The sequence below is a fragment of the Staurois parvus genome, unplaced genomic scaffold, assembly GCF_062004578.1.
Source record: "Staurois parvus isolate SC_StPar_1 unplaced genomic scaffold, SC_StPar_1.0 ptg000354l, whole genome shotgun sequence".
Lineage (NCBI taxonomy): Eukaryota > Metazoa > Chordata > Amphibia > Anura > Ranidae > Staurois > Staurois parvus.
In genome coordinates this window covers 230,168-244,849 of record NW_028318150.1, presented here as the reverse complement: position 1 = coordinate 244,849, position 14,682 = coordinate 230,168, and the positions used below count along the sequence as shown (strand labels likewise).

General features: G+C 43.0%; 1 protein-coding gene across 2 annotated transcripts in view; it reads right to left on the bottom strand.

Annotated features, from left to right (window-relative positions):
* The window catches only part of PGGT1B (protein geranylgeranyltransferase type I subunit beta), a 95,195-nt gene extending 81,169 nt beyond the window's left edge, over positions 1-14,026 (bottom strand). For both annotated transcript variants that reach the window (XM_089684722.1, XM_089684721.1), the window contains exons 1-2: positions 13,875-14,026; positions 7,843-7,961 (exon numbers count right to left, since the gene is read on the bottom strand). In XM_089684722.1, the coding sequence (XP_089540848.1) occupies positions 7,843-7,961; positions 13,875-13,999 (244 nt within the window). In that variant the 5' untranslated portion in view covers positions 14,000-14,026. The remainder of the gene's footprint in view (positions 1-7,842; positions 7,962-13,874) is intronic.
* Between the last annotated feature and the right edge of the window lie 656 nt (positions 14,027-14,682).

The following is a 14,682-nucleotide window of genomic DNA, read 5'->3' as shown; positions in this document are numbered from 1 at the left end:
GTGTATAGCAAAACATGTGTTAATGCAATACCTTTTTTGTGTGAAATACTTGATTTTCAGGAAAAATATCAAGGGTGCCAACAATTTCGGCCATGACTGTATGTAGCGATGTAAAAAGTGCAATACCTGGAATTCAGTTTTATAGATAAAAACACTTAATCCTCGTACACACGATGAGAATATTGGATGAATTATTGTCCATTTTCGATATGAGACTAGCATGAAAAAAAAAAAAAAAAAACGAATAGATTACTAGAGTTACAAGGAGGGAATACAACTTCCTGCAATGATGTAATGTATTGTATTATAATGTATTCTTTCGCTTCCAAGCATGCATGGTCTTGGTCACTCTTGGTTTTACGAATACTGGACTGATTAAATGAAAATCGTTTGTTCTGTTATCTTATGAGAAAACGTTCCACACTTGTCCCTTCGGATAATTTTGCATTAACTAAAGTAGAACATGCTGCATTTTTACGGCACAGAATTGTACTGGAACATAGCAAACTGCATCAAAACTGCGCTAGAATGGAGTGTAGTGTGAACTGTAAGCAAAAACGTATCTGAAATGCATCCAAAGTGAGTTTTTGTGGTGTAAACTGGCCCATATAGTCCCTTGCTGGCATGTACTTTTTATAGCAACGTTTTTTTTTATAGCTATTTGATAGGATTTTTAAAATCTCTCTTAATCCTACCAGTATCTGCCTCTTTGTGCACACAGGTGACAACACTGAATAAAGGCTTCCATTGTTGTGCAAGTGTTGTCAGTCATTCTTGCACTGGAACTTCAGGACGCATAGTATGCAGCAAGACACATACACAAGATACATAACTTGTAGAAAGGGTCCTGTAGTCAGCCTGCAACATCACAAGCAGCCACACTTACTAGCCTGACCGGATGACAGCAAGGTCACTGTGTAATACTGTGTACATCAACTTAACAAAATTCTGCACAGGTACATGTTTAGTTTGTTTTTCTAGACCATCTACTACTGTTTGGTCTCAGAGATATAATTAATAGATACCAAAGAAGTCAAATGTGACCCCTTCCATTACCGCACCCTCATACAGGACAGCCTTAGCCTGGGTTCACACTGATGCAGTGCGGCACATCGCATGTGATTCACATAGGAACCGCACCACATTCTTGTGGAAATCACATGTGATTTCTGTGCAGTGCAATTTGAGCCATACATTTTGTATGGCTCAAATCGCAAAGCATCCACACCAAAAAAGCGAAGGACCCTTTTTTGTCCGCACCAGAATCTGATTCTGCACATAGACCACTGTTTGCGAATGGATTTAGGGGTGTTAAAATAAACACCCCCGCAGCGGTCTGTATGAACGGGTGCGATTATGATGCTGTGCACAAATCACACAAAATCTGGTGCAAATTCCACACCGCATCAGTGTAAACCCGGGCTTAGTGCCCGTTCACATACATGCAGATTGGATGCGGTTTGAACCGCATCCAATCTGCATAACACTGCTTCTTATGGTGCCTGTTCACATATGTCTGGTGCACTGGCAATGCAGATTCAGTGCGGTTTAAAAAAAAAAAAAAAAAGAAGTCGTACGATTTCTGAGCAGTGCGGTCTGGTTAAGGTGTGGATTAAAGGCTATTGACTTCTATGGGAACCGTTTCTAATCCTGACGTGTGAACAGGATAACATTCTGAGCTGATCCTGTCCTGAACCTGATGTAAACCGCTGAACAGCTACTGTATCAATTAGCTGTGAAACCTGAGCTTTAATCCCCACCGCACGTGTGATTCATCTCCTCTTACAGACAAGTTGAGAATACTACACAAAGTAAAGGCTCATTCATACCAGCCGCTGCATTTAAACACTGTTCTGTTAGAATGTCAAATTTTCAATTCATCTGATTTTTGGAAAATCTAAAAATGCATCTGATATATCTCCAGTTATAAATAAGAAAACAACAGCAGTGAGCGCTAATCCTGATAGCGGCTGAGCACTCTAAGCAACCAATAAAACTTAAAAGCAATAGCATAAAAATAGTGCAGCGCTGAAATAATGACAATATGACAGAAAAATAGTCCACTAAAAGTCTTGTTCATAAGAACGTATCCAGTGTCAGATGTGAATTCAGAATTGGTGATCCGTGTGGAAATGGCTGGAAAACGCACTCACCAGAAGTAAGACACATAAACGCAGTGTGCATTTAAAGCTCATGGGTCATCAATCCAGAGGGAAGTAAAGCTGGTCCGGTTACAGGAATGGTGGGTCCCTCCTCCGTAAATGCAGCAACAGATCTTCCTTCTCACGATTAGAAGTAGAATTCCAAGATCCAGGTTCTGCAAGCAAAAAGCTCCTCAAGGGAGTTTTAGGGAAGGACACCCATAGTGAAGTAGGTCATAAAAGGCAGCTTTATTCAAAATAGTGATATTTAATTCAAAGCAGGCAGGTATCATACAGATGTGTCAGCAAGACAACTAACCCTGGCACTTCGAATAGTGGCCGCCGGGCCTCCACGTGGCTCCGGCGGCGTAGCGTCTCGACGTCCAGGCTCCTCCTTACGCGTTACGTGCGCACGCACATCTTCAGAGGTATGGAACCATCTGTATGATACCTGCCTGCTTTGAATTGGATATCACTATTTTGAATAAAGCTGCCTTTTATGACCTACTTCACTATGGGGGTCCTTCCCTAAAACTCCCTTGAGGAGCTTTTTGCTTGCAGAACCTGGATCTTGGAATTCTACTTCTAATCGTGAGAAGGAAGATCTGTTGCTGCATTTACGGAGGAGGGACCCACCATTCCTGTAACCGGACCAGCTTTACTTCCCTCTGGATTGATGACCCATGAGCTTTAAATGCACACTGCGTTTATGTGTCTTACTTCTGGTGAGTGCGTTTTCCAGCCATTTCCACACGGATCACCAATTCTGAATTCACATCTGACACTGGATACGTTCTTATGAACAAGACTTTTAGTGGACTATTTTTCTGTCATATTGTCATTATTTCAGCGCTGCACTATTTTTATGCTATATCTCCAGTTATCTCCATCTGATTCCTGAAAGTTGCCGTATGGTCAAATATTCAGTCTTATAAAATAAAGAATTCTTTGCAGGATTGTTTCTCTCTTTAATCCCTATGTGCAGAGAAACTACAGCCTAAAGCAGACAGCTGGAATTAAACAACAAGAAATTCACATATGGTTTCAGTTTAACAGATACTGCCACCTAGTGCAAATTCATGCACAAAGCCAAACATATTTTATATACAAATTATACTGTATGTGCCAATTTTATTTACAATCAAAATATACTACCAAGAAGCATAACTGAGATGTGATAAACTTAAAAGAAATAGAATGTTTCTTTTATATTTGTTAGGATTTGTGTATACAGGCATTTAAGATGTGTTTGCGCACACACTGTTCCATAAGAGCCTATTCAAAATTCAATCATTGAATGCCACATCTGTCATGAATGACTTACAAACTGCCATTTTTTTGTTGCCCTGTCCCAATAGTTTTAAGACGTGTTGCTGTCAATTTAAAAAAATTACCTTATTTTTCCTTTAAACGGTAGTAAAGTCTCCTTTAAAAAAAAAAAAAAAACCCTCCATGCAGGATTTAATCATAATTTACTAGTATCCACTGCATATTAGCACATTAGGAGAGACTTACCTACATACTGATGCCTCCAGAACTGGGCAGTCACAGCTGCCCTGATCCCCGATGACTTCCATGTTAACCAGGTCTTCTTTCCAAGTTCCAAAACTTTGGCCGCTTGATTGTGCAAGGAAGTCACTTCACAATGCTATATAGAGCGTCCCACAAATGCGGTCCGAGCTGTGCATACGCGGCTCAGATTGCATTACCACTGCATGCGGACATTCACTATTACTTTAGAGTGGTACATGTTATCAGTTTGACCATTTGATTTCTATTGTTAATAAAATATGGTTTTATGAGATTTGCAAAATCATTGCATTCTGTTTTTATGTAGATTTTACACAACATCCAAACTTCCGGGGAATTGGCGTTGTACAAATGCCCGTAAACACCAGACCTTTGGCTAGCAGGCAAAGGCAGCAATTGTGTGGATTGAGCCATTGCCTTTAATCACTAATTTAATATTCTAAACAAACAATTCAAACCTGCAAGCCTTGAGAAAGCAGTAAAAGTCCCCAAAAGGTTCACTCACACAAACATACTTGCTCAAACTCTGTTCAATAATCTTTATTATAGATAGTAACCCACTGGAGGTACAAGATGTTGTACCATGGTAGCCCACTGCAATACGTACAATAAATTAGTTAGGGAATAGTACAGTACACCAAAATGGCACTTAAAATCTTTGAATCACCCAACAGCCACACCTCAAGCATGGAAAAGGACACTGCAATATAGAAGAAAGGAAAAGTAAAGCATGACAAGGAAAAGTAGAGCATGAAAAGAACGAAGAAAAGTAGCAAATTGCAAAAGGAGAATTAGACTTAGAAATAGGAATTGACTGGAGTGAACTAGTGGTATCATGCATGAAGGGCAAATAAAAGATAAGTATTCAAAGTGATAAAAAAAAAAAAAAAAAAAAGGAAATGACTTAATGTGTTACTAAACCCAGTACCCTGCATTCATTATATCTGGTCTCCCACAGTACACACATCATGGAAATGCAATTATTGTAGTAAATATAAACTGCTAAATACCTCTTCTCAACAGCAGTGCAGTTAGAGCATTCTTGGGACTTCTATCAGTGTCCAGCACAGCACATGTTAAAGCTTGTGGGAGAAGTTTTCATTTTGCTCTAGGAGGATGCAGAACCTCTGTCTGGACAGTGTTGATTGGCCCTGTGCCGTTCACATGCACTCTCCCAAGAAAAAACAAAACACCTTTCTAGCAGTACACACCAAACTGAGCATGTGCAGAGCGACTCCACAGGATGTCTTATCAGGAGATAAGAGGGGGGCACTGGAAAAAGGGGAGAATCAGAGAAGTCAGGATCACACAGCTTTTTTACACAATGCAGAGGATTAATCCCTTAGATTCCACAGCAAGTATAACAAGCATGCTTTACTGTATATACAGACTGACTTTACTGTTGTGGATTTAGTAACACTTTAAGCACTTACCTAGTTTGCAGGTCCATTTTTCCTTTAACGCCATGCCTGCTTTCTAATCCTCTGTAGAAAATCCTTCCTCTCAGTGGCTCCATGCCCTTACAGCAGTGTTTCTCAACTCCAGTCCTCATGGACCCCCAACAGGTCATGTTTTCAGGATTTCCATTATTTTGCACAGGTGATTTGATCAGTTTCACTGCCTTAGTAATTACCACAGCTGTTTCATCTGAGGGAAATCCTGAAAACATGACCTGTTGGGGGTCCATGAGGACTGGAGTTGAGAAACACTGCCTTACAGGGACCCATGGAGTCATCTTTGCATGCATGCATGCTCCTAGATGGCTCTGTGGACTAGTCTCCTTACGTTCACAGAAGCTCACAGCACTGGAAACACTATGTGCCCTACTCCTCCCTCCAGCTGCTGATTGACTGGAGCTGGAGCCTACTGAATCCCTGCTGTACTGTGCCTGTGAAGGGCACATGGAAATTGCTGAAGTTTGAGGGAAGCAGATTTGATAAGCTGGGTCTGGCAGTGATAAGCAGAAAGGTACTTTATCTACCCATGTGGTAAGGATATTTAAAAAAAAAAAATAATGTACTGGGTAATGTTTCACTGCTTGGCATTACTAAGTCCATTACAAAAAACAGGAGTTTAATACTTTAAGGAATCCAGAGGAGAGAATGAATGAATGAATATGATGGGAGCAGAATCAAGTGATACCCTTACTCAAAGAGCATGGAAAACTAGAATATTGAGGGGTTTCTCTAGAGAACTTCCAATAGAAGAACAAAACAAGGATTACAAGAAAATAATTTCTGATTTGTTAGTTAAGCATATGGATATGGAAGGATATGAAAGTGCACATGGCAGTTAGTCAGGAATACAAACTCGGAAGATGGACGATAAGAGCTGAGTAACATCTTCATGGAAGGGAAAGGTTAAATACAAATGTTAATATGCAGCAATGATAGATAAGAAATGAGAAATGAAATAGGAAGAGATACAATCAAGTGAACAGCAGCTAGGATGACTTGATAATTAAGAAAAAAAACCCTGCTTTATCCAATGGAGTCGAGCATGTTAGAGAGGAAGATAAAGGAGGTGTTTGGGCTGACACACGAAGTTATACAGTAAAGTTAGAAGAACCTAGGCGGAGTGGATTACACTGCCACTTCTGACCTCTCTTAGACCTCATGCACACTGGGTGTTGAACCCTGGAGCATAAGAAGGGTGTTAAGGTGTGGGCAGAAGGCACAGGCACACCATCCATCCCTACTGCCAGCAGTCTGTAAACTCTATGAAAGACCGACTGCTGCTGTGGATGGACACTGCGCTGAGCAGTGCTAACGTTTAGGACGTTATGTGCCCAGGAATGAACACCCAAAACGCAGACTACTTGCATTCTAGACACCTACCACCCTAAATGTTAGTACCGCTCCAGGGTGCATGAGACCTTACAAAAAAAAATGGCACTTGTCAACCATAAGTCACAAATAGCAAATATGCAGATCAAGAGTTGTGTCTTTTACTTAATAGGCGCGGTTTTCAAGCCAGAGGATTTGTATGACACTAGGTTCAATATTTCTCTAAGCATCGGATTCCTTTAAAACCCAGAAACCATCAAACCCTGAGCCATTCAACCCATAAAAAAACTTTTTTAATATGGGTGGCTGATAAATTCCCAATATAGCAAGGAATTCTTACATTTACTGTATTAGCTCTCTATGGTTTAAAGTGTTACTAAACCCACAACAGTAAAATCAGTCTGTATATGCAGTAAAGCATGCTTGTTATATAATCACTGTGGAACCTAAGGGGTTAATCCTCTGTCCTGTGTAAAAATGCTTTGATCCTGACTTCTCTGATCCTCTCCCTTCTTCCAGTGTCCCCCTCATCTCCTGAGAAGACATATGGCGTGGAGACACTGCACATGCTCAGTTTGGTGTGTATTGCTGGAGAGGTTTTCTTTTTTTTCTTGGGAGAGTGCATGTGATCAGCACAGGGCTAATCAGCACTGTCCAGACAGAGGTCAGGGGTTCTGAATCCTCCTACAACAGAAAAAAAACTTCTCCTACAAGCTTTAACCAGTGCTCTGCTGGACACTGATAGAGGTCACAATACTGCTCTAACTGCTGATGAGAAAAGGTATTTAGCAGTTTATATTTGCTAAAATAATTGCATTTCCATGTTCTGTGTACTGTGGGAGACCAGATAGAATGAATGCAGGCACCTTGGTTTAGCAACACTTTAAGCACACTCTTAGGCCTTGTCTAGAGCTGGCACTGTAGCTCTGAAAGATGGACTTTAATTTGGCCTTGCAAGTGGATAAGGGGGTTATAGTTACTTTAAAATTGATTGGTGGGTCTCAGCACTTGTTTTAGGCAGGCCATGGATTATGCAATTTTCTTTCCTTCCACTACGAGGGTGGGAGAGAAAACTGCTTGATTGCCCCAGCGCTATTGTGTTCTGCCAGCGGGGAGCATAGGAAGCCTTCCCTACTGGCAGAACACAATGTTCATTGGTGTCTACTATAGCCAGTGGAATCAATCATTTGGGAAAAACCTGACAGGTTGGCTGTACAAAAGTCAATCAATAGATCAACTTGTGTACAATCAGGGTGCCCATACATGGATCGAATCTTGGCCAGTCCCTGCTGAACCCGATGAAGTGAAACCATGTATGGCCGGCTACAGATACAGTACAGAGGAGGAGTAATTTTTCAACCAAAACACATTTAACGGATACTCACTGTCTTCAGTGGGAAGGACTTGGAGGGAATATATCCATTCAATGATCTCATCTCTGTTCAACACATGCAACGAATCCAACATGTCCAGACCAGACAATGCAAAAAATGCAATAGTTAACCTAGAAATAAAAAGGCACATTTTACAAGAGCACATAGATTTCTGCTGTAACACTGACTGCACCCTCTTTCTGGCTGTTATTTCCATGGCATTAAAAATATGCTCCTATTGGTGCATGTCCTAGGTGGGTTTTCAGAACAAAAAAGAGAAAATGTGTGGGAATACTCCTCTATATTTATTGTCTTATAGTATAATCTTTAAGTAACCAAAATTGTATCTAATTAAAGCCTAAAGTTAGATTTGCGCAGAAATTATAACTGTGCACATACAAGTGAGAGCTGCAGTACACTTTTTAACCAACAGCCGCCCGGACAATAGCAGTTTGGCAGCTGGCAAAATGCTGTTGATTTCCAGGTGGACGCCATATGGCGTCCTCCCGGGCATGCGCAGTCTTCGCACTTGCAGAGCCGTGCAGCAGCGCGATCTGTCACCGGCCGTGTACCTCGGACACGGCCGATGACAGATCTGAGTACCGGCCCCCGTTGCCGGTACCATGTGACCTGCTGTGACCAATCACAGCAGGTCACATGACAGTTGTATACAATGGATGGCTTCATTCATGCCATCCATTTTATACTAGTGTCTAGCTGTGAATGGTCACAGCGATCACATGCACATGTCATCTGATTAGCTGTGGCCAAATCACAGCTAAGCACAAAAAAAAAAAAAAAAAAAAAACCCTGAATGAATCGATGTCATTCAGGTAAATGTTTGCTTATAGCAAAGTAATTCTTTCTATAAGCAAATTGTGTAAAAAAAAAATAAAATACTGATCACTTCCCCAAAGTAGTACAATGTTACTATGGTAACATTGTACTACCTTGGACATAGTGAAATATGAAAAAAAAATCTTAAAAAAAAAAAAATGTAATAAAAAATTTTTTTTTTTTTTCATACTGTCACGAGTCAGTGTCCCTGATCACCGCCATGCCAGTTATATGATGACGCTGTACTGCACTGGTGACAGTATGCGAAAAAAAAAAAAATAGTGAAAATAATTTTTTTAATTTTCCAAAAAATGACAAAAAAAAAAAATACAACTTCAAAAAACTCGCCATGCCTCTTATGAAGAATGTTGGACTGTCTACTTTGCAAAAAAGGGTCATTTGGGGGATATCTGTACTATTCTGACATTCTTGGACCTCAAGAAATTAGATTGGCTGTCAGTACTTCAGGATTGATCAATATTCAGATCTATACCATAGTTTGTGAACTCTATAACTTTCCTACAAAATAAAAAATACATCCTAATTTGGGTTATTTTCACCAAAGACATGTAGCAGAATACATCTCGGCCTAAATTTATGAAGAACAATTATTTATTAGCAAACGTTTATAACAGAAACAAAGAAAAACTTGTTTTTTTTTCAAAATTTTTGGTCTTTTTTTGTTAATTTAGCAAAAAATAAAAACCTCAGTGGTGATTAAATACCACCAAAAAGAAAGCTCTAGTTGTGTGAAGAAAATGATAAAATTTTAGTTTGGGTACAGTGTTGTATGACCGCGCAATTGTCATTCAAAGTATGAGAGCGCTGAAACCTGAAAAATGGCCTGGGAGGGAAGGGGGTAAAAGTGCCCGGTATGGAAATGGTTAAGGAAAAAAAAAAAAAAAATTTAAAGGATTCAATACTTTTAACTTTCCAGACCCAAAGCAAGCATGCAGCTCAGCTGGTCTGACCTCATTCTGACTTTCGTAATCGTCATTCTTTTTATTCTTTAAGTGGTTTTAAAAAGGTACAAGATGTTTTTTTCCTTAAAACACTCTATGCAAAGTAAAAAAAAACGAAAAAAAAACCTCGGCAAGCAGTTCCCCCCAGCCCCTCCCTCATACTTACCTGAGCCCAATCTTGATATAAGCAATGTGCAAGAGAGCAGTGGCTCTCTCCTCATTGGACAGAGAGGCAGCAGCGGGAGCCATTGGCTCCTGCCGCTGTCAAGCACAGCCAGTGAGGTGGGAGTGGGGGTGGGGCCGAGCACGTACACGTTAATCTGAGAAGACAAGGATCATGGCTGTTCTGTGCAAAACCCTTGCAGAGAGCAGGTAAGTATGACATGTTTGTTATTTAAAAAAAACAAAAAAACCCATTAAAATCACTTTAAGGTCAGTGTATCAGTAACAAGGCAGGCAACAAGCCTTTTTAGAACAAGAGGTCAACAGTGATTACTTATTAGGCCTCATGCACACTGGAGGTTTTTACAGCTGCTCCTAGGGGCGTCTGGAGTCATTTTTCTGCCTGACACGCAAAAGCAAATGTCAGGCTTTTTTTTGCCAAAAACACGCTGCTACCAGGAGGAAGGCTTCTAAGAGCGCCAAAGTGATTCTAAGGGCTTTTTTTCCTGCCTCTAAACTCCCCTGTTTGTTAGCCTATTTGTCCATGCACACAAACTTTTCAAGGTGTTTAGTGGCAGGAGAGTTTAGAGGCAGAAAAAACCCCACTGCCAGTGCATCCAGGAACAGCAGAATTTTGGCAGAAAAATGCTTGACGCGTGTAAACGCATGTTTTTACCCCCATGTATTCTATGCATGAAAGTAGAAAAACCAACTGTGTGCTGCTACCCCCGCAGCTCCACCCCCAGTACTTACCTGAGCCCCTTCTCAATCAAGTGATGTGCATGGGAGCCTTGGCTGTCCCGTCTCTCTCTCCTCATTGGCTCCCACTGCTTTCAATCACAGACATCGAGCAAATTCAGAGAGAGTGGGCAGTGGGGCCGAGCCATGGCTCTATGCGTCTTATGAACTCAGAGAAGGGCTCAGGACTGAGCATGCACCAGTGCCCCCATAGCAGGCAGCTTGCTATTTGGTGCACTGGTCAAGGTGGAGGAGCAGAAACATTGGTGGGGTACCTGAGAAGAAAAGAATTGGGCTGCTCTTGTGCAAAACAATTGCACACAGTAAGTATGACATGCTTGTTATTAATAAAAACAAAAACAACAAAGCTTTAATTTCACTTTAATCCTGGATATGAAATTTAACACTGGAGAATAAGCAATGCCTCCCCACAAAGTTCAGAAACATTTTTTTCTGCATTTGCAGATGCATCCTCCGCCTTCCTGTGCCTTGCTTCCCTGAACTCCTGGGATGGTAAGTACACACTGAAAACGTCACAAATCTCAGAAATACATATCCCTGCGTTAACATTTTTTTTCTTGATGTGGTGACACTGCCTGTGCTGACATACACTGACACCCTCTGCTCCTCCTCGATAGGCAGCACCATGGAAGCTGCTGTCCATAAATTTCCTTGGAGGAGGAACATTGGAGTATCCTTCCTCTTTAGGGCCCATTCACCCTGCCCTGGACAGCTGCCACACACTAAACTGCAGCAGTCTAGTGTCCGGCAGCTGTCTGTCCTGGCTGCAGTGAGCTTGGCAGCAGGGGGTAACGTGAACATCACAAAGGTCCCTTTTTTTTAATCAACTTTGTTTGAAGTACACAAAAGTGACACTGCATTCGTGATCCTGTACAGCAGTGCAGTGCGTTGTACTGCTGTCCAGTGACATGCCATCCTGTCCTGTTTATGACAATAAAATGAAGCATGTCTGCATTTCATTGCTGGTCATCAGACTGTACCTCTGGGGTGCATTGCAGTGTGAACTGGACACAGAAAACAATTGTTTTGTGTGTGTCCTAGCAGTGACCTCTGTTCTTCCAGTGCAGTAAAATGCAGATCACCACACTATGTACGAACAGGGGTGTAAGGGATTTCCGGCAAGACGAATCGCGATTAGAAGTGCGCATGCTCATAGGAACTCCCGGAGAAGAGTTTTCGGTTGTGCAGAAATGCGTGATCGCGCACGGCGAAGATTGGCGCCAGACGGGCTATTTAAAGAGTGTCTCTGCCCATGTTAGGTGCTGACTGGTCTTCAGCTCCCCCGTGTCCCGCTTATTCCTGTGTTATTCCTTTGTTGCTGACCCGGCTTATTGCTCTCCTGATTGATACTGGTTCCTGACTTCAGCTCCGCTCCTGACCTTGGCTTTGGCTTCTGATTCTGTACCATGCTGCCCGACGATTGATGATCCTGGCTATTCACATGACACTGCTCCTGTCTCTTACCCTCATTACCTGCCTTGCTCTGGTGCACATCTGGCAATCTACCAGGCCTGCTCTGCTTGTTACTACTGTGCCTGAATCAGAAGATCATTAGTCCTCCAAGGTCATCATCTGCAAGAGCTGAAAACTACTGGCACTCTTGTCCCCCTGGTCCCTAGACTCCCTCTGTTCCAACTCCAGTGGGGTCAGGGCTAGTGACACAAGTGAGGCCGACCTCGTCATTTCAGTCTCCCATTAGGTACGTGACAAGGGGTCTTCCTGTCCCCTCAGCCTGGGTTCACATTAAAGCGGTTCGGGAAATCGAATGCGACTGGGACGGGAATCGCACTGCATTCTTGTTCAAATCCCATGTGATTTGAGCCCATTCATTTTGTATGGGCTCAGTTTGCACCACACCTGCACGAAAAAGGTACAGACATCTTTTTTTTTGCTGCACCGGAATCGGTATGCACACCCACGCAATCTCTTTCTTGAAATCAAACTGCGTTTCGTGACCTGTTTTGGGGTTTCAGTAATTTAACAGCTTCCTGACCACCCTATAGTAGAACTACTGCTACAGGGTGGCAGGGCTGCGCAAAATTCCACACAAATATACACACATACACGAATTTGTATTTCTGGGTAGGGGGTGTGCATGCTCCGCCCTACCCGCACCGCCGTTGGGGGCTACAGCTGTCAATCAACGGGTCCCAGCCAGGGATCCCCTGCTGGCACCCGGCGACCACTGAGGAATACTGACAGGGGAGAGGTCTGTATGTAAACAATACAGATCTCTCCCCTCAGCACCAGCATGCTGCTTTCTATTCTGCATAGCAGAGCAATACAAAGCAGCGTGCTTACACAGTAAATCACACAGTTAACCTTTTGATCGCCCCAGATGTTAACCCCTTCCTGCCCAGTGTCATTAGTACAGTGTCTGTGTTTTTTATTAGTACTAATCACTGTATCAGTGTCACTGGGGATGTCAGTGGCAGTTAGTCAGTTCCCCCCAGTGTCAGAAAGCCCGCTGCAGTCCCGCTATAAGTCGCTGATCGCCGCTATTCATCGTACAAAAAAAAAAATACAGCCATTTGCAGACACTATAACTTTCACATAAACCAATTAATTTACATCTATTTGGCTTTTTTTTTGGCAAAGACATGTAGCAGCATACATTTTAGCCTAATTGTATGGCAAAATTTGATTTTTAAAATTTTTTTACTGGATATGTTTTATAGCAAAAAGTTGGAAATATTGTTTTTTTTTCCAAAATGGTCGGTCTTTTCTTTGTCGATAGCGCAAAAAATAAGAGACGCAGAGGCGATCAAACACCTCCAAAAGCTCCATTTGTGAGGAAAAAAAGGACATAAATTTCATTTGGGTGCAGCGTTACATGACAGCGCAATTGTCAGTTAAAATAACACAGCGCCGTATCACAAAAAATGGCCTGGTCAGGAAGGGGGGTAAATCCTCTGGAGGGCAAGTGGTTAGCATGGACACCTGTGGCAGATCGCATAAACAGAGCGCAATTTCTATACAGTGCAGGAAGCGCTCAGGATTCGCTGCATTTCCCGCACCGCGTATATGTGAACCGCGGTGCATGTAGTCTGTTCATGGCAGTACACATGGAAGGGGGGCTCCACAGTGCTCTGAGGGGAGAGGAGCCCCCTGGGATAGGAAAGTGGGGCCAGCTTTACTGCCAACTTTCCTACAGAAGAAGCTGCAACACAAACTGTGGCTTTAATATAAGGGTGACTAGTCCGCTTCCTCTGACACAGACAACCCCAAGCAGCCGGCCCTGTACAGACATGACTGTATACAGAGTCCTCTACAAACCACACTGTCTGACACATTCCTATAGGGCGGGGTCCGGCTCCCCATTACCTGCTGGTCTCCAGGGAGGCACACTGCTCGGGGAGAGCCTGCAGGCTCCGCTGGAAATAGCGCACATGGCGATCCGGCAGGAAAAGTAACCGCTCCCCGATCAACTCATCCTCCTCCTCCGCCATCTCCCCTCCTGCCTTGTCCCTCTCCACTTCCCGTAGCCACTTCCGGGACAGGCGGAAATCGGATTTAGCGCCATAGAAACCGTCCGGCGAGCGTCTGTCACGTGACGTACAGTAACTGGGAGGGAGGAGTGAAGAGGAGGTGTGTAATCCGCACCAATGTCCTTCTCTTCTATACTTCTCTCTGCTCTGATAGGTGTACAGATAGAAGCAGGTTATTATATCTGAGGACGTGTCTGACCCAGGGGCGGCTGTGTAAAGGGATAGAACATGGGCATGTGTTGTAGATGGTCTTTACAGACCAGGCTGTGGTGATATGAAGAGCGGGAATGGTTCCTTCCAGGGGCGGACTGACCAGTCAAGAACTCGGCCATTGCCCAGGGTCAGTAGGGGGCCCCATAAGATGCCCCTGGTACCTTTCATAGGCTTTTTTGGGTGTGGTTTGAGTGTGGGCAAGGACACAGGGGCCCCAGGATCCCCTATTGCCGGGGGGGGGGCCCATGAGTTGTCAGTCTGCCCCTGGTTCCTCCTGATCTTTCCTAGGCCGGCACTAGTTGTGTCTTATATACTACTTAGCTATTTGTGTTTATTGCTGAAGGGGGGAACGCGGTTATTTTATGTTCTATTCCTGACAGAGCAGTTATATGGCTGCACATGGGCAGGGAAAATCCCACTTGGAGGGCTTA